This window comes from Nerophis lumbriciformis, linkage group LG32 (assembly GCF_033978685.3).
Source record: "Nerophis lumbriciformis linkage group LG32, RoL_Nlum_v2.1, whole genome shotgun sequence".
Classification (NCBI taxonomy): domain Eukaryota; kingdom Metazoa; phylum Chordata; class Actinopteri; order Syngnathiformes; family Syngnathidae; genus Nerophis; species Nerophis lumbriciformis.
In genome coordinates, this window is record NC_084579.2 from 28630451 (window position 1) to 28657524 (window position 27074).

The following is a 27074-nucleotide window of genomic DNA, read 5'->3' on the forward strand; positions in this document are numbered from 1 at the left end:
ATGCCGTCGAAAGAGAAAAAATCGAGAGCTTCGGAGGAAACCGAGGAGGTGGACGAGGAAGTGGAGGAAGCAGAGGAACCAAAGTTAAAGAAGAGAAACAGTAGAAAGAAACAAAATAGTTCAGAGCGCTCTGATGAAAGGGGTTCGGACAAGAAGAAAAGTGAGGGCGAAAAAGTAAAAGACAAAAAGAAGAAAAGAAGAGAAGATGCTGAGGAGGTTGTGATTGACAGAGACGAAGGCGAGCAGAACAACAATGATCCAACCACTCATTCCAAGAGGGAGAAAGCCAAAGAGGACGACGTGACCAAGGAGGAAAAGAAGAAAAAGAAGAAGAAGCCCTCCTCGGAGAACCCGGAGCAAGACGACGTGATCGTCTCGAAGGAGAAGAAGTCCAGAGACGACAAGAAGAAGAAAAGATCTCGTAATGAGGGAGAGGACTCAGTGGTGGAGGACCAAGACCAGAACGACTCCAAGAAGAAGAAGAAGAAGAAGGGCAAGAAGGGGTCAGCGGATAGCGATGAGGATAAAAAGAAAAAGGGGAAGAAATCCAAAAACAAGCAAGTGGATTATGCAGCGATCTACCAGAGCGAGCTACTGAACTACCACACAGACTCATCGGACGGGTATGAAGACGACTACTATAAAAAGAAAGGTGATGTTTTGACAGACAGACATTAAACCTTACAGTATTGGTCAAATCGGAGCCCTATTTTGAGCTAGGATTGGGACTCCAGACTAGCTCAGTCTTGGACCGTAGCATTTCTCATAAGGTGACATTTCAAAGGTTTGGTTCAGCAGGATTTTGAAGTGAAATAAGTGTGTTGTTCTTGAGTTTTGCAAAGTTGCAAACACTGTGTTGCACAGAATCGAACCCTGTTGTTCCAAACCTATACTTAGTATTTCGCAGTTTTTACCCTTTCTTTGTCAATTTCTTATTGGGTAAAGAAATAACCTAAGACCGTATCTTGCATTAACAAGAAATGAGTGTAGTAACATAGCCGGGCTATTGAATTTCCACTGACTAATCTCCTGCTCCAACGTTGAAGTTGGTACTGCAACTCAAAGGTCAAAGAGTCAGCCCGTATACCTCTCCGCGTTAAGAGTCATCCGACAAGTAAATACAAATGACGTGACAACATTTTCGAAAGTTGAGGCACACTTATTAATGGATTGCTGGGCAACAGACATACTAGTAATAATAGTAATTCTCGTTTCTGGAGCCCATGATGTTGAAAACTCGTGCTCACTGTCAGACTTGTGGTCTTGGATGTTTTCTTTATCTCCGTCAGTATAACATACAGTGGAACCTCAACTTAAGAGTGCTTAACAATAAGAGCTAATTGTTATGCTTTAGGTTGCAAGCAACAATTGGAGTTAAAAGCATCCCCACCATTAGTTGGCATAGAAAATGTCACAGTGAACCCTGTAAGATCCGCCCAAAACATCTTGTATTGTATTAGTATTAGCTTATAGCTAAAGATAGACTTGGTTTTTCCAACCATGGGAAGGAAGAAAGTGGGTGTAAAGGCGACGTTGATTTGCCATAAAAGTGTTTCAAGTTGAGAGCTCCGTCACAGAACCAATCAAGCTAGTAAACTGAGGTATGACTGTACTTTAATTGTTGGTCCTACTACTTGTGACAAATATTGCATGAGCACGAATGTAAGTTTCCACCATATACGATAAGGTCAGAACAGGTAGATTGCACTGAAAAATTTCCCTTGTGGATCAATAAAGTTAGTCTATGTGTAAGTCTAAGTCTAAAAATAGATCATATCATATTTCTTAACTGCTCGTTTCTGTTTCTGTCAGTGACAGGTAGAAAAGCTCTGACTCGCTCGTGGAGAAGTCGTTTGGCACCACTTTGTATGAATCCATGGACCCTGCATATAAGACTTTTTTTCAAGGGAAAACCAACCGTATAAATTCAATACAGTTATGATCCGTTGCCCGGATCATGTTTTGTTCTGTTAGTTTGACTACCTCAGTTCTGTTTTCAGCACTCCTGGGTTTGTGTTGTGGTTTCCATGGGTGCTGATTAGTTTCACCTGCTTCTGATTAGTGTTTGGGACGCTCACCTGCTCCTGGGCACTAATCAGAGAGCTACATATTCTTGTCTTTCGCCACTGTCTTATTTGCTACCACTCAACAGTTACGACGTCTATTTCTACGATTCCAGAGCTAAGCTTTGCTCTTGTTGACCTGTTTTCATGCTAAGCTTTCATGCTAGCTATTTCCTTAGTTTAGCTTCTCGTGCAATCGGCACGCTAGTCTTTTTGTAGTTTTTGCCTTTTTCATAGGCAATAAATCATTGTCTCACCTGCACCTTGCCTCCGGAGTTTCCTGCTGCATCTTGGGAGAACGAGCCGCGCATAACCATGCGACCACGTCGTTACAAATACAGTGTTGTTTCTATTGCTTTAAACTGAATGGTAGTTATTACTTAACAATTTTATATCACGGAGTACTTACAAGCAGACAAGGTGTGTAGACAGAAAAGAACGGATGCATTTTGGTGTAAAAACTAAAGATAAAGGTGAAGTTATAACACTGAAATGCCCTCAGGAAGAGGTGCTTTAAGACATGGCTAGCTTCACAGTCGGCATTGCTTTAGCTACTTCTAAATCACTGATCCTCGTCTCTATGGCGACGAATAAAGTATGTATCATCACTGCAGGACGAGGAATAGCTAAACATGCATCACTACACACCGTAGGAGGATACGATAGCTAACCGCTAACAGCAAGCTAGCACCCTGAATGTAAACAAATGCCATGAGTGGATCTACACCTGACATCCACTGTAATAATACCAAGTACAATAGCGTATGGAGTCGATACTACTATGATTACATCAATGTTTTTTTATTATCACAAAATCTTTTTTCCTTTAAAAAAAAATCATATTATGTTTATAAAGTCAGGAAATATGTCCTGGACACATGAGGACTTTAAATACAACCAATGTATGAACCTGTAACTACTTGGTATCGGATTGATACCTAAATTTGTGGTATCATCCAAAACTAATGTAAAGTATCCAAACAACAGAAGAATAAGTGATTATTACATTTTAACAGAAGTGTAGATGGAACATGTTAAAACAGAAAATTACCAGATATTAACAATAAATGAACATGTAGATAAAAAAATCTATTTTTACAGCTTGTCCCTCATAATTTTGACGAAATAGAATGAGAAATGACACAATATGTTACTGCATACGTCAGCAGACAAATAAGGAGCCGTTGTTTGCTTACTTACTACTAAAAGACAAATTGTCTTGTATGTTCACTATTTTATTTAAGGACAAAATTGTTCTTTGATTGCAATAAGAAACATATGTTTAATGTACCGTAAGATTTTTTGTTAAAATAAAGCCAATAATGCCTTTTTTTGTGGTCCCCTTTATTTAATATCGTAAATTATCAAAATTAATTTTGGTACCCGTACCGGTACTAAAATATTGGTATCGGGACAACACTAGTGTGAATGGGTGAATGTGGAAAGAGTGTCAAAGCGCTTTGAGAACCTTGAATAGAAAAGCGCTACACAAGTGTAAGCCATCTACAATTTAATCCATTTATGTGTAAAAAAGATGGATGAACGTCCACATTGACTTTAGCAAATTGACTTTCTTTATAGTGGCTTGTGTGTGTGACGATCTGTCACTTCATTTCTGTTTGTGCTTCCTTGTTTTGTGTTTATTTCCTATCAGTGCTCTTATTTTGGTTCTATTTCCTGCTTGTCCCGCTGAGCGCTGTTTTCCCCTCACCTGCTGTTGATTGGCAGCCAGTCCACACCTGGTGCTAATTAGCAGGCTTCCATTTATGCCAGCCTCGCCTGCTTTTCAGGGCTCGAGGATTGATTTATGTTTGTGAACCGTTACATGCACGACTGCTTCCTTCTCTGTTTGAGTAATTTAAAATCATCTTACCTGATCTTCACTCTCCTGGTTCCTGCATCTTGGGGTCACAAACACTGCAACCATGCGAGTTCCTCACAGTATGTGCTTAAATGGCGCATGGATCTCATGAAAATCAACATTTTCCAGGTCCCCGAGAAGCAAATGGTCATGATTTGGCAGCTCTGCAGCCGCCTGGCTGCTTTTTGTTGCAGTGCCTGGTTTTCCGGCTACGGGGCAGAGCCACCTTCGTGCACATCTGATACCTGTTTCCTCCTGACTAGTTAAGCTCTCCACTCCATTGCTTCAACCTTCCAGTCAGGTTCATCTTTTCTGCTGTGGCTCCACTCACGCTCCTTGTTCATCTGGCACTGTCCTGGCGCTGCTGTGTAGTGTTTACTTGCTCCCCTCCACACATTTTTGAGCGATTTCCGTTTCTCCACACCTCATACTTGCCAACCCTCCCGAATTTTCTGGGAGACTAGAATTTCAGTGCCTCTCCCGAAAATCTCCCGGGACAACCATTCTCCCGAATTTCTCCCGATTTCCAGCCGGACAACCATATAAGGCACGTCCGCTTTTCCTCCATATAAACAGCGCGCCGGCCCAGTCACGTTATAACATCTACGGCTTTTGGAGAGTGCACAACTGCACACACAACAAAAAGGAGAGATGGAAGATTCCAGACTCTGGTGCATTTGATGAAGGCACTTTTGTGCGTGCCACACAGCAATGCATCATCAGAGAGGGTGTTCAGCATGGTTAGAAATCTAGTGACAGAGAATAGAACGAGGATGGACAATTCAACCCTAAACTCACTCCTTTCCTGCAAATTAAATTTCACAGATGCTGCCCATACCTATGCTCCTTCAAAGGCTGTGCTACTGGCTGAAAAGCATTGCACTTTCAAATACAACAATGAGTAGAGGAGTGTTATGTGTGTGTATATGTGTAAATAAATGAACACTGAAATTCAAGTTTTTCTTTTATTTATATAAATATATATAATAAAATAAATAAATGTATATATATATATATATATATATATATATATATATATATATATATATATAGCTAGAATTAACTGAAAATCAAGTATTTATTTTATATATATATATATATATATATATATATATATAAGAAATACTTGAATTTCAGTGAATTCTAGCTATAAATATACTCCTCCCACTCAACCCCGCCCCCGCAAACCCCGACCTCACTCCTATTTGAGTGCGCTTTTTGTTATTATTTTAATTATTTCTATTCAACGTTGGGCCGATCGTTGCACAAATTCAAGCTTTTAAACATTATGCTCAGATTTGAATCAAGGACATGGTATCAAGGACATTCCTTATTGACTTAATCTGTAATCTGTCTTCTCTCATTTTAGTTTATGAGGTGGTCACCATCACTGGTGACGTCAAAGGAGCTGGGACGGATGCCAATGTGTTCGTTACCCTTTTCGGAGAGTTTGGCGTCACCCCCAAGGTTCACCTGGCAAGCAAGTGAGTGATTTATCGCTCACATTTCAGATTCATAGTGCAATAAATATGAATTACATCGGACTTGGAGTACTTTAGATATCCAGTAGCACATACACACAAGGGTAAACGTGTTTGCATGATAAAACGTGTACATATTGCACTGGTAATGTTAGCATACTTAATCATCATGTAAGTTCTGAATATTAGTAATTAATAGTAATAAATTCCCCTATTATGTAATATTGACTTGTAACAATGTTTTACCAGTAATATGTGTTTTTAGAGCCTGTTTATGGGTACCAAAACATGAAAACATCCCTCATTAGATGTTACTGTACTCTGAGGGAAGTACCTTTTTCATGGACATTGACTGAGGACTATCAGCCAGTCAGCTACAAATAAGGAAGCTACAAGTTTGATCATTTTATTCATTATTTTTTCAGCGAATAGGCTAACCTAGCATGATGCTACTGTTAAAAAATGAGTGTAATGTTAGCTCTGTAACTCACATAGCTACGCTAGTGTTGTTAACGTTTATTTCTTCCTGTTCCACTGGCTAATGTTACGTTGTTCAAAGTGATATATGTTGTCCGTTATGAGTCATTCGTCATCTAAATGGGAATATATGAACATCCTAGAAGTCTGCATCCTAATGACAGCAGAGATTGTACAGTAAGTGATGTTTAATTATTTGTTAAGTTTCATTAAGTCTGCAGTGAGTAATAATTGGTGATGTTGTTAAAAAAAAATAAAAGCAAATGTGATGTGTTTTGAAATGAATGTGCCGCGTATGATTGAAATGATTAAAATATGTAAATATGTAATTTGTTATAAATTTCCACGTTATTAAATTACATGTATACTTACATCATGTATATAAAACCCTAATTGTAAGCTTACTTTTGATCGCATCTATTTAAAATATTTAGAATGCTTTAAAAAAAATACATCCATCGTCATGTCTTTCATAACGATTGTGATTATTAGGCAAAATTGAAAAAAAAACTGCACTTGCCCTTTAAGTCATCCAGTAGCTATGAAATTATAAAATGATATTGCTGAATAGAGGATATGTGTAATATTTTTCTGACAGTCAAAATATGTTGTCACATACACGTAGGATGGATTACCTCATTTGTCAGAGTGTCAGCTAGCACATACATTTCAGATGTGCTAAATAAAGACTCAAAATAGCAGGCGCAGAACAGTTTCAGCCTTGATAGATCACACTGCTTATTTTCCAAGCAATGTGGACTGTTTGATAATCAACATTATTCTGCATATTTATAAAGATAGACACGCTAAATGGATTGCGCTCCTTATTCTGCTCAATTAAGAGACGCAATCCTCTGCGCACAAGTTCAATAGATCAGCTTTACGTGCGCTATCAAGATTTCATGCGCTTTAGTACACGCAAACCTTATGTAGATCAGTGTTTTTAAGACTTACACACACTTTATACCAGGGTTGTCAAACGTACGGCCCTCGGGCCGGATCAGGCAGGCGAACAGGTTTTATCCGGCCCGCGGGATGAGTTTGCTAAGTAAACAAAATTAACCTGAAATTTTTGAATGAAAGAAACAGCTGTTCTAAATGTGTCCACTAGATGTCACAATAGCAATTCTTTGTATCTTTGTAGATGATACTACATATGTACAAAATAAACCACATGATGTTAGTGCATCAGTCGAGGAAAATGATCAAACTACATAAATAACATACTGTAATTGGATTTTGATATATATATATATTTTTTATCTTGATAGATTGAAAATTAACAGCAACCATATCACATTATTTATTCAGAAAATATAAATAACGACAATTAAAGTCTATATACTATTAACCGCGACAGTAAAAACAATTTATGATTTGTACAATTTCAGAATGTGCTTGTTCTATTTTTAAACAAAGAAAACAATCTTAAGTTGTCTTTATTTTTAAGTTATCGTGCCGTGATTTTACCGGTCAGGCCAATTTGCGAGTAGATTTTTCTCCATGTGGCCCCCGATCTAAAATGAGTCTACACCCCTGCTCTGCACACTTACTGATGATCATTTTCTTAATTTTTCTTCTCAGCAAATAGGCTAACCAAACATGATGCTCCTGTTAAAAAGTGACTGTAATGTTAGCACCGTAACCCACATGTTCATGCTAGTGTTGGTCTTTTGTGTCACTCGTTAGTGTTACGTTAATGTTACAATACTCCGCACTCGTGGACAAACACGACTCTTTAGCATTAGCACTGCAGACACACAAAATGTGAATGTTCCAGTAGGGCTTATTCAAAGTTAAAGTTAAAGTTAAAGTTAAAGTTAAAGTACCAATGATTGTCACACACACACACTAGGTGTGGTGAAATGTGTCCTCCGCATTTGACCCATCCCCTTGTTCACCCCCTGGGAGGTGAGCGGAGCAGTGAGCAGCAGCGGTGGCCGCGCCCGGAAAGTAGTTTTAAACGGTCGGTATTCCTGTGCAAAGGCTGGATTTTTGCTCAACACACTTCAAATAACCTGTTCTGAGATTTATTGAAAATTGTTGCAAAATACTATAATATGTGACCTTTAAACCAAACTTACATATCATGGGAACCACTTTTTGATAGAAGTTGTGTTTTTTTTAATGAATTTTGGATCCTTGCTTGACTTTAAGAAAATACGTATTCCTTGAAATGTGGACTATTGAGGGTTTACTGTCATGTCTATATGTATGCACTTAATCATGAATATGTTCTATTCCCCCTTGATCTTTCAGCACAGAAAAGAGGTATTTTCCAACCAGTTGATGAAGGTTTATTGTTATTCTGTTCCTTGTGTTTGCTTGTATTCTGTCACACTGTATGAGAGAGCACTCCTGTTCAATACTAATCACGTTAAGCCTTTGAAGGGCACAGAAAAAAAAAAAATCACCTCTAAAAATGTATTAATTTGTTTTCTGACTTTTTGTTTTACATTTTCTTGATTCCGTTGCCATATAGCAGTCCTTCTCAAATAGTAAGGTGGGCCCCCATGGGGGGAGTGCAGTGCGAGGGCGGGGATAGGGGGCAGGAGGTGGCGCATCTGACCCCGTGGAACATGCTTTATCAGTATCATGCAGTATCATGCTTCAAACCCTGCTTCGAAAAGCTGTGCTCTGCAAAATGTGCTCATTGTAGCCATTAATCCTGACTTCCTCTTTTTTGATGAAAAAAATCAGCACCAATTGTTTTATTTATTTCTGTTTTGTAGGTTATATTGTTTTATACATTGTGCTCCTGAGTTAATGTGGCTGTCTATTTTGAGTTTGAGTTTATTTAATTGTATATATGTTTTAGTGTCATATGGTTCAAGTGAGTCAAAGAATGTTTATAGTTTAAATTAGGATATTTTTTTCAAGATTAAATTGATGCACTTTTAATGTTATCTGTTACAGACTAAAAACAATGTTAATAAAATATTTTTTCTTGTAAGTTGATCTATATACAGTACAGGCCACAAGTTTGGACACACCTTCTCATTCAATGTGGGTTCTTTATTTTCATGACTATTTACATTGTAGATTGTCACTGAAGGCATCAAAACTATGAATGAACACATGTGGAGTTATGTACTTAACAAAAGAAAGGTGAAAAAAATAACTGAAAAAATGTTTTATATTCTAGTTTCTTCAAAATAGCCACTGTCATGATCTGTGGTCTGGATCATGTTTTTTGTTTTTGTTTTTTTGGTTGTTTAAGACTCTTTTAGTTCCTGTTTGCGCTCCCTTGTTTGGTTTCCATGACTACTCATTAGTTTCACCTGCCTTATGCACGCACCTGTTCTAATCAGGAGATTATTATTTAAGCCTGTCGTTGTCAGTTAGTCGGTCTGGCGACATTGATATTTTCATGCTCTGTCCATGCCATAGTTCTTGATGATCTTTTCATGCTCTGTTTTGACTTTTCTTGCCATAGTCATGCTGTTCGATTCATGCTGTGTCCAGTAAGTCTTTTTGTTTCATGTCCATAGTTCTTGCTATTTGTTTCAAGCCACAGTTTAGTGAGTTTTTTCATGTTTTTTAGTTTCATGGTTCATGTCCATAGTTTACGCTAAGTCTTAGCTTTTGTTTCCTGCATTAAGCTTGCCTTCGCCTTGTGCGCCTTTTTGTTTTGTACTCCGTTGAGTTTTTGAGTAGAGATTAAAATATGTTCCTACCTTCAAGCCATGTCCGGTCTCGTCCGTTTGCATCCCGGGAAAACAAATCTCGCAGCAAGCTGCGAAAAACTCCCCGTCCTGACAAGCCACCCTTTACTCTGATTATTGCTTTGCACACTCTTGGCATTCTCTCGATGAGCTTCAAGAGGTGGTCACCTGAAATGGTTTTCACTTCACAGGTGTCATAGTTTTGATGCCTTCAGTGACAATCTACAAGGTAAATAATCATGAAAATAAAGAAAACGCATTGAAATGAGAAGGTGTGTCCAAACTTTTGACCTGTACTGTATATATTTTTTTCTTTAATGTTAATAGGTATACAATGTTATGTAGAGGTGCACTTATAACAATTTTACAGACAAATATTTTCCGAACTTTTGAGCGCACCAGTATTTAAGCCACACCCACCAAATTTTTGAATAAATAAATACATATATATATATATATATATAATTAGCCGCACCAGGCTATAGGCCCAGATATATATCAGTTTTGAATATTTTGTAAATGTTTATTTACATTACCTTAATTGTCTCCAAACAGTGCCTGTGACACGGCATTAAAACGGCTGATCAAACAAAACAGAAGTTATCATAATGGGCCCATTAGCTGCGGAAGCTAGCTCTTTGATCAGCTAAACAGACCCAGTAACTCCACGGTGACGTTTTGGTGAATTTACGAAACTGAAACAATACAAAAAGAATACCATTGTGAGTTAATAATATTGACAGACACTTGTAAATGTGTTAGCATATTTGCTAATGCTAATGACGCCAGCTTGATTACATTACGATTGCACACACAAATATGCATGAAAACACTCCTACAGACATCACACTTGGGACGGTTTGTTAAGTATAAATAGTTTTAGTTATATTGGAAAATTTACAAACGTTGCTTGGAGTGATGAATGAAGTATCCTTTCGAGCAGAAACGCTATGGACAAATACTTCTAGTTCAAGAAATGAAACAGCCGTAGCACCTGCAGTGAACAAACTTGTCCAAAACAATACCACACCTTTTTAGTGTCTCTGTCAGTGTTCTATGAAAAGTATTTGTTGAATAAAAAACATTATGGTCGTTGGCAAAGAAAAATCCATGAATAAGCCACACCGTTTTATAAGTTGCCGGATTCAAAGCGTGGGGAAAAAGTAGCAGCTTATACTTAGGAAAATATGATATTTATAATTGCGGGGGAGAGTGGAGAAGGAGGGAAAGTATTTGTTCTTCTTAGAAAATATTTGAGAAGCACTGCCATGAAGTGAGCAACCGCTTAAATTTGTTTTTTTTAATCTTTTGTAAAGGGTTAAAGCTCTCTTCAATACAGTCCAAAGAATATTTGGAGTAAGGCGGAACTACAGTACCACGTGACATGGCCGGTCTTCATTTTCATTCAAAGGCAAATGAAAGAAGACCACGATGTCATTTCTGTGGATGATCAAATGACCGTCAAACAGTTGCACATTGATTGACAGATTAGGTTTCCTGGCACAGAATAGGACATCCTAACTTTATGTTACCCACACCTTGCATGATCAGCATGATCAGCGCAGCACGTATTCAGTATCTCCATGCTGTGTGACAGCAGCTGATGAAATAGCATACCGGGAGTTTCACCTTACTCTGATATCTACTTATATATTAGGTCCCGCCTGTATTGTGTAACGCTCACGCCAAACAACATGATACGGGCGAGGGAGTGTGCCACTCTTTGGAAATTCAATGGGACTCATAAGTTGCATGAATTCCAAAGTTTGCACTGGATTTGCTTTCCATCCCCATTCCTATACCTCCTCTTGACCCCCAGTGCACTTTTATTCTCCCACAGGTGGCAGAACTGGGGCAACCCATTCATGTGTGCTGGACAGGGTTCTGTTCTTGAGCACATGACACCGTGCACCTTAATTATACAAGCCTTGACTTGGCTGGTGGGCTGAAACAGACAAAGACAAATACAGTGGAACCTCTAAAGTCAAACACCCTTGAAGATTGTAAATCTCACGAACCCCATCTAAGGATAATCGCTCAGCATATTTGACTCTTTTTTTGCAATATCTCTTTTCAATAAAGGAGCTGGTTCTTTTTGCTCAGCTCCCGCAAAAAAGATGGCTCTATGGGCTCCGAAATGGCTCCTCATTTTTGTTGTTGCTTAAATTGATTTATAAGTGTGTGTCATGATCTCTTTTGACATATTATTAGTTTCTGGTATTTTGTTTTATTTCCTGTCCAGTGCTTTTACATTTGATTCCATTTCCCGTTTGCTTCCATACTGCCACTACTTCTCCTGTCCAAACGCTGGCTCCCTCACCTGTCCCTGATTGATAATTAGGACACACCCCTTCCCGGTTGCTTTTCAGGATGCTTTTATTGCAAGCTCTGTCCTCTGGACGGGGCTGGATCTTTGTGCTTTTTGCTTTGCTTTGCACCTAAATGTGCATAGTTTTCCTTATGTGTGTCATGTCTGTGTAATCATGTTTTGTTTTAAGTCATGTTTTGTTTAGTTATAGGACTCTTTAGTTTCTGTCTTTTCACTCCCTTGTCTTGTTTCCATGATTACCCCATTAGTTTCACCTGTTCCACGTTTGGACTCATTGTGCACTCTTGTTTGTCACCATAGCAACCATTAGTTTTCACCTGTCACATCACGCACCTGTTTCACGTTTTGAGTCACGCACCTGTTTTCGTTAATCATGTCTGTGTTATTTAAGCTTTTCATTTTCTGTTGTTCGTCCTGGAGTCATATCTTTTCTAAACCTGCTATCCCCTCGTTTCAAGCCCTGTTCACGATCCCATGCCACAGTAAGTGTTTTTATTTCGTGTTCAGTTTCTGCCTTTGTGCAAGTTTTGTTTTCATTCGCCAAGTTTTTTTTACTTCCGCCAAAGTGCGCGCTTTTCGTTTATTCTTTTTTTGATAAATAAATCATGGACCCACCTTCAAGCCATGTCCGATCCAAATTCTTTTGCATCTTGGGAAAACAAAAACTCCATAGTCCAAGTCATGACAAGGTGTACAGTAGAGATGCGCGGTTTGCGGGCACAACCGCGGAGTCCGCGGATTATCCGCGGATCGGGCGGATGAAATTTTAAAAAATTAGATTTTATCCGCGGGTCGGGTCGGGCGGTTGAAATGAAAAAAAATTAGATTTTAAATAGATTCAGGCGGGTGGCAGTTAAACCAATTCGGAAATATATATACATAGTTAAATGTTGTTACCCACATATGAAAAACGAGCAGGCACCTGCTGCATATGCCACAACAGAAGAAAAAAAAAAAAAAGAGATGGACACTTTTACGGAGCGGAGAAGGGATGCCTCGCCGGGGTCCGGGACCGAGGCCCCTTCCCCCGAGAGGGCCCCACCGGGAGCCGTAGCTGAGGCGATCCGCGAGAAGGGCCCGACGCACGTCCAGGGTCACCACCGCGCCCACCGCACCGACACCCCGCCTCGTCCGCCTTCGCCGCGGCCGGCGTCACGCGCAGCTTACCTGCCCGCCACCCCTGTTGCCGGGGGCGCGTAACAGGGGTCACTCCGCGCGCAGTGCACTCACAAAAGGGGTGGGGCTCACCCTGGTTGATATAGACAGCAGGACGGTGGCCATGGAAGTTGGAACCCGCTAAGGAGTGTGTAACAACCCACCTGCCGAATCAACTAGCCCTGAAAATGGATGGCGCTGGAGCGTCGGGCCCATACCCGGCCGTCGCCGGCAGCGAGACGCGCTTGGAGGTGCGCTCAGCGCGGCTCCCATATGATTGCGCACTGGTGTGCGTCTGGGTCGTGACAGCGTGGCACGCGAATGTCTGTGCTGCATTGGATCAGTCTCCTTTCTTTAACAGGCAAAAGCTTTATAACCTCACTAATGCCTTGCATCGTCTATATTAGATATATAACAACGAGCGGGTGCGGGTGGGTGCGGTTCTGATCAAATGTTAGGTCGGGTGGATGGCGGATGGTTGACGACTTTCTGATGCGGTTGCGGATGAAATAATTGCCTATCCGCGCATCTCTAGTGTACAGCTCCACTAATGGACATTGGAGTGTTACTTTCAAAGGCAAAATTAAAGTATTGCTGGAAACATAATTTTATATGGAACTTTATTGTATTATATGTATAGTACATGTTCCAAAAAGAAAAAAGCATAAAACACAGTATATTTAAATATACTAAATGTAAAAAAGGGAATAAATATTCAAAATAAGATCATTAAATCAAATCTAGTTTGATTACGCCATCATGAGCGCAACACAAGGCTGTAAAAGTTTCAACTACAATTCTAAATAAGATGTCAAAAGCAAACTGAAATCAAATACATACAACTTAAAGATTGATCAATACCTATTTTGTCAGGCTTGGACGAAGGAAGGGACTCAGATGCAGAGATGGGATTCTAAATAAGGCTTTTATTTTGAAAACTCTTTAACCTCCAGAGCAGAGAGTATTCAAATACTATGAGTCACAAAAACAGACAGCGAAAAAAGGTTCCAAAAAGGGAAAAACCGAAAATCACTCCAAAAGGAGGAAATGCTAAAATAAAGACGAATTATAGTTAGCACTGTATCTGCTATCCAAAACTTTAACAAAAAACACTCCAACAGGAGGAAGAAAATAATGACTATAAAAATTACTACTCTAATCTTATTCTAATAAATGTAAACAAAAAATCACTCAAAAACTTTGAGGAAAGATCAATAGGAAAAAATCATAACTCACCACTGCGGTTGAAAAAAGGCTAGATAACAAAAGTCGCTCTGAGGGAGGAGAAAACGTTAACTCAAAATTACGGCGTGGGAATTTCTTGATAAAAGGACGTAGACGTGGGACGAGGCAAGGTATGGACATGAACATGGATGCTAGACAGGCACGAAAGCTCGAGACAATCTGGCACAGAACAAGGGGAGGCATTGGCTTATATGGAACATGAAGGTAATGGGAAACAGGTGGAAACAATCAAGGGTCAGGGATGACGTCAGACTGGTGACACAAGAGGAAGGACCCGTAATCTGAAACAAGAGGAGTTGCTTTTCAAAACAAAACATGCAAATCACAAGACAGAAAAAACCAAGACAAGACTTCCCTCACCGCGGTGTGACATATTTAAATTTAGTAATACATAGAGATAAAATAAAAAATATATAAAAGAAATATACCTGAACAGAACGCTCATGATGGTTACACCAAAAAGTAACGCTATCAATCGCGTTTTTCCTAGTTTTTGGGGCATTTTTATGCTATTTCCAAGCAGTTCCTTTTTATTATCGTTGATTTTAAATGGTCAAACTAATGCATATTATATATGCATGCCGTAGTAAACAAAAAAAAAGTCATATTTATTTTGATTGTTACATTTTGAAGTACATTTGTGCAGGTGGGTGCGAATGTACCCATTATCAGTGTCAGGCTAGTCCCTGACAGTTTGGTCAAGTTTTAGTTTTTCCTCTGTCATTTCCTGTCAACGCTCTTATTTTGGTTCTGTTTCCTGTTTCTCCCTGAGTGCTGTGTCCCTTCAGCTGTGGCTGATTGGCACCTGGCCACACCTGGTGTCAATCAGCCAGCTGCTATTTATACCTGCCCTACCCTCCAGTCACTGCTGGATCATTGTCGTTCCTACCTGTCATGTCGTTGTTCTTAATACTTGTCGTTGTAGCTCTGTCTACTTTTGGTTTCACTCTGCTCATGTCCTAGTTCCTTCGTGTCACAGTAAGTGTTTTTGGTTTCTTGTCCACAGTTAGCCTCTGTGCTATTTTAGTTCATAGCCAAGTTTGTTCTCCGCCTTGTGCGCGCCTTTTGTTACCCTTTCGTTTGTTGTTTTGCCTTAGTGTTTTATTAAATCATGTTTTCTCGTACAATGCCTTCCGCCTTCTCTGCATCTTGGGGTTCGTCACCTACAAACTCTGACATAATGATCCAGCCAAATTCGAATCTCGCAGAGATGTCCATGGCGGAGAGGCTTAACAAAGTTTTGGACTTAGTGGCTAATCTGAAGAAAAGTTCGGCCGCTTTTCAAGCCCTCTCCCTCCCACCCCTGTCGTCTGTGGTCCTATCTGGGGACGTCTGGGATCCGTCCCTTGGGGGAGGGGCTATGAGTAGCAGTGCAGCTGGGGAGGCACAGCTACTTCTCGCCCCAGTGGGTCTGCAAGAGACGGCGCCATCATCTCCGGTGGGTCTGCAACCTACGGCGCCACCATCCTCCTCTCCGGTGGGCCAGCAGCAGACGGCGCCACCATCCTCCTCTCCGGTGGGCCAGCAGCAGACGGCGCCACCATCCTCCTCTCCGGTGGGCCAGCAGCAGACGGCGCCACCATCTTCTTCTCCGGTGGGCCAGCAGCAGACGGCGCCACCATCCTCTTCTCCGGTGGGCCAGCAGCAGAGGGCGCCACCATCCTCTTCTCCGGTGGGCCAGCAGCAGAGGGCGCCACCATCCTCTTCTCCGGTGGGCCAGCAGCAGAGGGCGCCACCATCCTCTTCTCCGGTGGGCCAGCAGCAGAGGGCGCCACCATCCTCCTCTCCGGTGAGCCAACAGACGCCGCCACCATGCACTCCGGTGGGCCAGCAGAGGGCGCCACCGCCATCCTCCCCGGTGGGCCAGCAGAGGGCGCCACCGCCATCTTCTCCGGTGGGCCAGCAGAGGGCGCCACCATCGTCTCCGGTGGGTCCTCCCATGCCGGCGGTCGAGCCGCCTTGCCAATTGCGGCGGCGTTCAACTCGCCGTCGCCACCTAACTCTTCCCCGCTGGTTGCGGGGACACTTGGCCTGGTGGCCCACCTCCTTGTCCTCCCTCCACCCTCCCGTGACTTTGGACTGTTTTTTGGGGAGGGTTCCTAGAACGTCTGGTATCCGTTATAGGAAGGGGGGCTACTGTCAGGCTAGTCCCTGACAGTTTGGTCAAGTTTTAGTTTTTCCTCTGTCATTTCCTGTCAACGCTCTTATTTTGGTTCTGTTTCCTGTTTCTCCCTGAGTGCTGTGTCCCTTCAGCTGTGGCTGATTGGCACCTGGCCACACCTGGTGTCAATCAGCCAGCTGCTATTTATACCTGCCCTACCCTCCAGTCACTGCTGGATCATTGTCGTTCCTACCTGTCATGTCGTTGTTCTTAATACTTGTCGTTGTAGCTCTGTCTACTTTTGGTTTCACTCTGCTCATGTCCTAGTTCCTTCGTGTCACAGTAAGTGTTTTTGGTTTCTTGTCCACAGTTAGCCTCTGTGCTATTTTAGTTCATAGCCAAGTTTGTTCTCCGCCTTGTGCGCGCCTTTTGTTACCCTTTCGTTTGTTGTTTTGCCTTAGTGTTTTATTAAATCATGTTTTCTCGTACAATGTCTTCCGCCTTCTCTGCATCTTGGGGTTCGTCACCTACAAACTCTGACAATCAGAGCTGTACACTTATGCTTCCTGTGCAGTTCCCTGCTGCACAATTTCTTTACATTTGCTAATAAATAAATAAATGTTACCTGCACTTTGCCCGCCATCTCTGTATCCTGGGTCACGGCCAACACAATGGTGACCCATTCCAAGCTCCGCTACACTGAAATGCGACAATGCATTTGAAATGGATTTCTTATGTAACGGCAGGGCAAGTTTATTTTTAGAGCACAATTTGAACGCAAGGCAATTCAAAAGTGCTTTTCAGATGTGTAAAATTACAAGAAGACGAATTAAATAATGCTTAAAAATAAAATCATCATAAAAAATGTGTACATTTTTTTTTATTTCATTTATATGCACAACATGGATCAGATTGCTACAAAAAGCTAATTAAGAAAAAAAGGTCCAATCTGAATTCTTAAGAAAAAGCAGCATCCAGATAACAGTTTTTGCCAGTCTTTAGTGACAATTGGCATTCTCAAACACTTTTTGGGAGGAATTTTGCCCATCATCTAGAACCTAATGTAAGACAAAAACACGCGTCTTTCTCTTGTCTGTGTGTTGTGGAAAAACTGCTAGCACAAGGCAGTGATGATTCACCTATTCTGTCCATAAAGCCCATAAAAACGTCCAGAAACCCCCAACAGTGTTTAACCATGTTGTAATAGGCACATTCACGATAACATGTAATACTTACAGTATTTTGGTAATTTTAAGCATTACCGCAACTTCTTTATTGGGTGCACTGATTTCTGTCAACAACAACAGCATGCAGTCAAGAGTGCATTCTGTGTTTGCTACCACTATTCGTGGAAGACTTGGTGAGTTAAGCACTGTGAGCAAGGTGCTGTGCACCTACGCCAAAAAAAGTTGTTCCTCTGTGTTAGCTCCTACAATAAAAATGTCGCTATTGCTTGCTTAATATGCAGGCCGCGGCATGTAAATGGGGCGTTGTTGGCAAGTTTTGGATGTTTTTAGGCAAAATAAGTGAATCCCTATTATCTGCATTATTAGCCACCTCATGCTAGCGGTTACAATGAAAAAAGAAAGACTTGTGCTCTTGTCTCACATAAGGATAGTGTATGAAGGGCAACATTTTTTAAAAAGTGCCGTTTTCCTTTAACTTCTTTTTACACTTAATAATGTTGAATCTCCAGAGGCAATAAGGCATATACCAGTCAAGCATATTACTTTGGCACTTATGTTGTTATATTGTACTACAATGACAACATCTTTTTACACTTATTTGTATATCTGTAAAGTGAATACAATGTTGATGATGCCGATAAATGTACGCATAATTCAAAAAATTGTGTCAAATGCTTAAATTTAGAGGTTCCACAGTATTCTCTATTTAATCTAGCCTGTTCAGATTACACTCAAAGTTCGATATACTGATCTCGTTATTCCAGAGATCGCGTTATATAGAAATAATTTTTCACCCTTTTCTTTTTGAAAAATGTATACGCGTAGCTTGGCTGCCTAAACCTGCTTGGTGGATAGTGCCCCCACGTGACGTGAATGGTGGATAGTGCCCCCACGTCACAGAATGGGGCAGGCATTATCTACCAGTGGGTTCAGACATCACTGGGTAGATATTTAGCTATTTTTATTTAGGGCTTTTTTATTCCTTGTTTTTTTTGGAGACTTTCATAAAAATGTACTGTGTAACTTTGTAAATACACGATAATTTGGTTAAAAAACAACACGATTGACTGTGGTGGAAAAAAACGGGTAAAAACTTGGGGTCCACAGCACGATCGCGGTATATAACGTTGCGTTACATGGGACTGCACTAGTGTTGTCCCGATGCCAATGTTTTGGTACCAAAATTATTTCGATACTTTTCGGTACTTTTCTAAATAAAGGGGACCACAAAAAATTGCATTATTGGCTTTATTTTAACAAAAAATCTTACGGTTCATTAAAAATATGTTTCTTATTGCAAGTTTGTCGTTAAATAAAATAGTGAACATACAAGGCAACTTGTCTTTTATTAGTAAGTAAGCAAACAAAGGTTCCTAATTTAGCTGCTGACATATGCAGTAACACATTGTGTCATTTTCCATTCTATTATTTTGTCAAAATTATTAAGGACAAGTGGTAGAAAATTAATTATTAATCTACTTGTTCATTTACTGTTAATATCTGCTTACTTTCTCTTTTAACATGTTCTATCTACACTTCTGTTAAAATGTAATAATCACTTATTATTCTGTTGTTTGGTACGTTACATTAGTTTTGGATGATACCAGATTTTTGGGCATCAATCAGATACCAAGTCGTTACAGGATCATACATTGGTCATATTCACAGTCCTCATGTGTCCAGGGGGGATTGGCGGACCGGTACTTTTCAGAGGTGGTATAGTACCGAATATGATTCATTAGTATCGCGGTACTATACTAATACCGGTATAAAGTACAACCCTAGACTGCACTATATTGAACTTTGAGTGTATGCCACAAAAACCAAACAAACCAGCTAAATCCTCAATCTCACTTCTTGTTAACTTCTAATCTCACTTTATAATTTTGCTTTCATGGTATCCGGGGATCGTAATAACTCATGTCTCCCCCGTTTGCAGAAGCCGGACTGCGTTTGAGAAGAATAAGACCGATGTTTTCCGTATTAAAACACACAACGTGGGTCCTCTCAAGAAGCTGAGGTAAAGTCCAGCAAGCTGACTGTAAAACCGCACGTTAAATTGCTGCTAACGTGGTATAACAGCGGCTTAACGACTGGGTCACGCTGGAGCACTTGTCACTTATTTTCCAGCTGTGTAGCCCATCACAGGATTTAATCCTGTGGCAGAGGGTCAAGCTCCATCTGTTGTTGGGTGTTATCACGTTGTAGCACAGCCAGCAGCCAGTCAGTCACTGAGAGAAGGCGGCAAACCATAGAAAGCAGTTTAAAAAGTCATTCATCCATTCATTACTTCACTGCTATATTCCAGAACAGCAAACAATAAAATATTCCAGTAACTACCTAACTTGTTCTATTGCTGGTGTATCAATCTGTGCTGTCATATGAGAAATGATTTAAAACAGATTAATTACACATTTCAATTTGGATTAATCATAATCAATCACAGTTACACAAGTGTTGGTCGTCCACTGCTTGTTGTCAATGTACAGTACGAGAAGTTGTGTTATGAGGTTGCATGTGTGTGTCACTCACTGTCAGAAGAAAAGGCAAGAGGAAGAGACGGGGGATCAATTGGCGATTGCACAGGTCGTGTGTGACTGTGCGTGAAACGTAAATAAGAATAAAAGAATAAAACAGAGTCTGGGGTGAGCTGAAAATGCCATAAAATATGCCACTGAAAATAATTTTGGGAAGAGTAGGGGATGCCCAAGCTGTATTAGGTTCTCATAGGCCAGGGGTCGGCAACCTTTACCACTCAAAGAGCCATTTTGACCACTTTCACAAATTAAAGAAAACAATGGGAGCCACAAAACTCTTTTGAAATTTAAAATTAAATAACACTGCATACAAAGTTTTTTTTTTGCTTTGTGCTATGTATAAACCAGACACGCGGCCCGCACCTTAATATAGAAATGCAATGTTAGTGCGTCCCGCGAGTTTTATATGAATGGCGCTTGACTATGAGGGGCCGTTAGGGACATTATTCAGAATTACCTCTTATAAACACTACTGAAATGCTCTTACATACACTACTGAAATGCTCTTATAAATACTACTGAAACACTCTTATAAACACTACTGAAACACTCTTACATACACTACTGAAACACTCTTATAAACACTACTGAAATGCTCTCACATACACTACTGAAACACTCTTATAAACACTACTGAAATGCTCTTACATACACTACTGAAACACTCTTATAAACACTACTGAAACGCTCTTACATACACTACTGAAACACTCTTATAAACACTACTGAAACACTCTTATAAACACTACTGAAACATTCTTACATACACTACTGAAACACTCTTATAAACACTACTGAAACATTCTTACATACACTACTGAAACACTCTTATAAACACTACTGAAACATTCTTACATACACTACTGAAACACTCTTATAAACACTACTGAAACATTCTTACATACACTACTGAAACACTCTTATAAACACTACTGAAACATTCTTACATACACTACTGAAACACTCTTAAAAACACTACTGAAACACTCTTACAAACACTACTGAAACATTCTTATAAACACTACTGAAACACTCTTATAAACACTACTGAAACATTCTTATAAACACTACTGAAACACTCTTATAAACACTACTGAAACACTCTTATAAACACTACTGAAATGCTCTCACATACACTACTGAAACACTCTTATAAACACTACTGAAATGCTCTCACATACACTACTGAAACACTCTTAAAAACACTACTGAAACACTCTTACAAACACTACTGAAACATTCTTATAAACACTACTGAAACACTCTTACATACACTACTGAAACACTCTTATAAACACTACTGAAATGCTCTCACATACACTACTGAAACACTCTTATAAACACTACTGAAATGCTCTTACATACACTACTGAAACACTCTTATAAACACTACTGAAATGCTCTTACATACACTACTGAAACACTCTTATAAACACTACTGAAACACTCTTATAAACACTACTGAAACATTCTTACATACACTACTGAAACACTCTTATAAACACTACTGAAACATTCTTACATACACTACTGAAACACTCTTATAAACACTACTGAAACATTCTTACATACACTACTGAAACACTCTTATAAACACTACTGAAACATTCTTACATACACTACTGAAACACTCTTATAAACACTACTGAAACATTCTTACATACACTACTGAAACACTCTTATAAACACTACTGAAACACTCTTACAAACACTACTGAAACATTCTTACATACACTACTGAAACACTCTTATAAACACTACTGAAACACTCTTATAAACACTACTGAAATGCTCTTACATACACTACTGAAACACTCTTATAAACACTACTGAAATGCTCTTACATACACTACTGAAACACTCTTATAAACACTACTGAAATGCTCTTACATACACTACTGAAACACTCTTATAAACACTACTGAAACACTCTTATAAACACTACTGAAACATTCTTACATACACTACTGAAACACTCTTATAAACACTACTGAAACATTCTTACATACACTACTGAAACACTCTTATAAACACTACTGAAACATTCTTACATACACTACTGAAACACTCTTATAAACACTACTGAAACATTCTTACATACACTACTGAAACACTCTTATAAACACTACTGAAACATTCTTACATACACTACTGAAACACTCTTATAAACACTACTGAAACACTCTTACAAACACTACTGAAACATTCTTACATACACTACTGAAACACTCTTATAAACACTACTGAAACACTCTTATAAACACTACTGAAATGCTCTCACATACACTACTGAAACACTCTTATAAACACTACTGAAATGCTCTTACATACACTACTGAAACACTCTTATAAACACTACTGAAATGCTCTTACATACACTACTGAAACACTCTTATAAACACTACTGAAATGCTCTCACATACACTACTGAAACTCTCTTATAAACACTACTGAAATGCTCTTACATACACTACTGAAACACTCTTATAAACACTACTGAAATGCTCTTACATACACTACTGAAACACTCTTATAAACACTACTGAAACACTCTTATAAACACTACTGAAACATTCTTACATACACTACTGAAACACTCTTATAAACACTACTGAAACATTCTTACATACACTACTGAAACACTCTTATAAACACTACTGAAACATTCTTACATACACTACTGAAACACTCTTATAAACACTACTGAAACATTCTTACATACACTACTGAAACACTCTTATAAACACTACTGAAACATTCTTACATACACTACTGAAACACTCTTATAAACACTACTGAAACACTCTTACAAACACTACTGAAACATTCTTACATACACTACTGAAACACTCTTATAAACACTACTGAAACACTCTTATAAACACTACTGAAATGCTCTCACATACACTACTGAAACACTCTTATAAACACTACTGAAATGCTCTTACATACAATACTGAAACACTCTTATAAACACTACTGAAATGCTCTTACATACACTACTGAAACACTCTTATAAACACTACTGAAACACTCTTATAAACACTACTGAAACATTCTTACATACACTACTGAAACACTCTTATAAACACTACTGAAACATTCTTACATACACTACTGAAACACTCTTATAAACACTACTGAAACATTCTTACATACACTACTGAAACACTCTTCTAAACACTACTGAAACATTCTTACATACACTACTGAAACACTCTTATAAACACTACTGAAACATTCTTACATACACTACTGAAACACTCTTATAAACACTACTGAAACACTCTTACAAACACTACTGAAACATTCTTACATACACTACTGAAACACTCTTATAAACACTACTGAAATGTTTTTGTCTCACGCACACACACGCACGTACACACACCTGGAATTATTTTTCACTAGTATGTATAAACGGATTTCACCTGTGTGTGTGTGTGCTTTTTACACGTCCGTGTGAGAGACAACAATTTCAGTAGTATGTGTGCAAAGATTTCAGTTATGTGTATGAGCGCATCTTACCAGTGTGTATGCAAGCATTTTACCAGTGTGTGTAAGAGCATTTTACCAGTGTGTGTAAGAGCATTTTACCAGTGTGTGTAAGAGAATCTTAGTAGTGTGTGTGAGCGATGTTGCATTCCGGTTCCGGTCACCAATAATCCCCGCCCCTTTTCAGACAAGTTTTTTTTTTTTTTTGTTTTTTTTTAAAGCCAAGTTGTGGACAAAATGTCTGCGGACAAGTAGCTTAACCGAGGTGGGAGCTCCACTTCATAATTTGAGGGCTTCAGCTGAGAATATAAGAAGACTTTCAATGCAACAAGGGTCGCCCCTGCAGGACGCGGCACCTGAGCGGCCACACAGGTGTCTTTCTCCTCCCAACAGCCAAGCAGCCTGGAGCAAATGTTACCTTGCGAGTTTACACTGCAGCATCATCAAGTGCAACGTTTCAGTTCATGGACATCGGGGCAAGAGGAGGAAAAGGTGATTAGACATTATTTATTTCTAAATGATTGTAGAATCACACGAAATGTAAGGCGACATGGCATTGTAGTGCCCTACTATGGTAACATGTCCAAATGTGAGTCACGTCGTGGTACGTCAGTAGCTAATCACATACTAATAATAATGGATTACATGTATTTAGCGCTTTTTTATCGACTTGATAAGGGGTCCCCAAACTACGGCCCGCTGGCCGGTTACTGCTTGCCAAAGTCCAACATCCGGTTCGCTGGAGAAAAAAAATGTTGTATTATTATTTTCAATCTGTCTTTTCTAATCCATATTTTGGTGTCCCCTAACCGCTCAGGCTAATCATATTGTCTAAAAATGCATTTCCTTGTATGACTTATATCGTCTTAGCTGTTTTCATGTGATCTGATTGTTACATTCTTATTTCAGAGTCACCACGCAGCTGCGTGACCATTTCAACAAGGACAGAATAAACAACCTCTGGATTCATGGAACTTCTCTGCACACAAATATATTAATTGGAATATTCAATCAATTTCACATAGAAACATTGTGATTATTATTTTCAACAGTGTGTTGAAAACAACCTTTTTTGGCTCAGAAAGGTTCCTTATGTCTTATTATTCATATGCTTTCAATACTTGTCGGTGTGTAATTCCAGACATAGATGTAAACATTAATGAGACAACAATGAACATTTTTCAACAAGTGAACCCACTTGAAAATGATGGCAACTATGGAATAGACATTTTCACTTCAATTCTGCACTTTATTCAGTGAACATGGGAATTATAAGGTTTGTTAAAATGTTTTCTTCACTTGTGCAGTGTATTCTGCAAATGAACATTTTGTTTAAACATTTTGTAAAAAATAAATAAATAAGGAACCTGTTATACGGACCTGTATGAAGTTGCCCACTTTATTATTGCAAATATCAAAATAACACTTCAGTGCCCCTACCGAAAATCTCCCGGGGCAACCATACTACCGAATTTCTCCCGATTTTCACCCGGACAACAATATTAAGGGCGTGCCGTCATGGCACTGCTTTTAGCGTCCTCTACAACCTGTCGACGCGTCCGCTTTTTCACCATACAAACGGCGTACCGGCCCAGACACATGTTGTACTGTATTTTTCGGATTATAAATCGCAGTTTTTTTCATAGTTTGGACGGGGGTGCGACTTATACTCAGGAGCGACTTATGTGTGAAATTATTAACACATTAGCATAAAATATCAAATAATATTATTTATCTCATTCACGTAAGAGACTAGACCTCTAAAATGTCATGGGATTTAGCGATTAGGAGTGACAGATTGTTTGGTAAACGTATAGCATGTTCTATATGTTATAGTTATTTGAATGACTCTTACCATAATATGTTACGTTAACATACCAGTTGGTTATTTACAGTGTTGGGTTAGTTACTGAAAACCAGTAACTAGTTACAGTTACTAGTTACTTTATTTCAAAAGTAACTCAGTTACTAACTCAGTTACTTACACCAAAAAGTAATGAGTTACTGTGAAAAGTAACTATTTAGTTACTTCTTTTTTTCTTCTTTTTTTTTTAAAGCTCCCATTAATGCCCTTTTTGCCTTCATTTCAGTACTGTTATTGCACTGGAGAATAATACAATCTGTTGATCAACTTGACATACATTTTTATTTTCCTTTTAACATAATTAATGAAAAACAGTGCAACATAAAAAGGTATTCCTCCTTTCTTTAAACTTGGACCAATGATCATGAATAAAAAACAAGTTAAAGTGCAACATAAGAAGGCACATCATCTTCCTTGAAACATAAAGCCTGACATCTGGAGTGATGCTGCTGTCTTCCACACTTGGAGCCATGGATTGCAGAATACTTGTTTTCAGTGGCAGGATCATTGACACAGATGGTGAAGTTTCAGTGCTCAGTAGAGATGTAACACTTTTGAGGGGTTTAAGCACCTGGAGGACCTCACCTGCCACTCTCACATCATCATCAGACAGGGCGACATTTGTCTTCAGGGTGTTGTGGGTCAATGCAGAGTATATAACTGCCTGCTGCTCCAACATATCATAAGTGGTTTTCCACCTCGTTGGGACATCATGTATGAGCAGGCAGCTTTAGCATTTCTTGCTTTGTCTTAAGCACATGAGCAGCTGTTGTGCTTGGGTGGAAGTAAGAAACCTTCCTGATCCTCCCAAAGAGGCGCTCCATCCTATTGACTGAGATTCCCTTCTGTGATGCCAAATTCACTACATGTGCAAAGCACCTATCTGTGGTCCCAGTCCTGCCTCATTCTCTGTAATTATTTGATTTTTGGCATTATCACGTGTGACTGGGATATCTTTATCTTCCATTCCTCCACTGCTTGTGTCAGTACCTGCGCAAGGTGACTCTCGTAGAGGGGGCGTGTCTTCTCATCTCCCAGTCTGCTGTGATGAAGTGAGCGCTTATAGTTCCGCTGGACGTCCACCCGTCTGTCATGAGCGCAACAGATGATGCTCGGGATAGTTCATCCACAACTTTTTTCTTCTCCTGCTCATAAAGATCTGGCACAATCTTATTGCTAAAGTGGGTGCGCGACGGGATGTCGTAACGTGGTTCAAGCACGTTCAGCATGTGTTTAAAACCCTCGTTTTGCACAACCGAGTCTGCACTTATAAACACACCGATTCAATGGCGGGGGCGTTCAAGCTCCTCCGTTACTCCGCTCGCGTGTGTGCGTCATCCCCTCCCCACACCCACACACACACACACATAGACCGCGCCTCTTTTCTTCTCTCCGGCTTGTGACAGAGGAAGATTCAGAAGAACGACACCGCAGCGCTTCTGTTTCTAGCCGATACTACATCAAAAGTAACGTAAAATAACGCAGTAACGCATCATGTAGTAACGGTAACTAAATTACTGAATAAAAAAAAAATAACGCGTTAGATTACTAGTTACCGCCGAAACTAACGGCGTTACAGTAACGCGTTACTTTGTAACGCATTAGTCCCAACAC

At 39.6% G+C, this 27074-nt stretch overlaps 1 protein-coding gene across 1 annotated transcript in view; it reads left to right on the forward strand.

The window, feature by feature from the left end:
- loxhd1a (lipoxygenase homology PLAT domains 1a) overlaps nucleotides 1-27074 on the forward strand; it is a 123687-nt gene continuing 96613 nt past the window's right edge. Inside the window, exons 1-3 of the mRNA XM_061926659.1 lie at nucleotides 1-652; nucleotides 5294-5408; nucleotides 19504-19584. Of these exons, the coding sequence (XP_061782643.1) occupies nucleotides 1-652; nucleotides 5294-5408; nucleotides 19504-19584 (848 nt within the window). The remainder of the gene's footprint in view (nucleotides 653-5293; nucleotides 5409-19503; nucleotides 19585-27074) is intronic.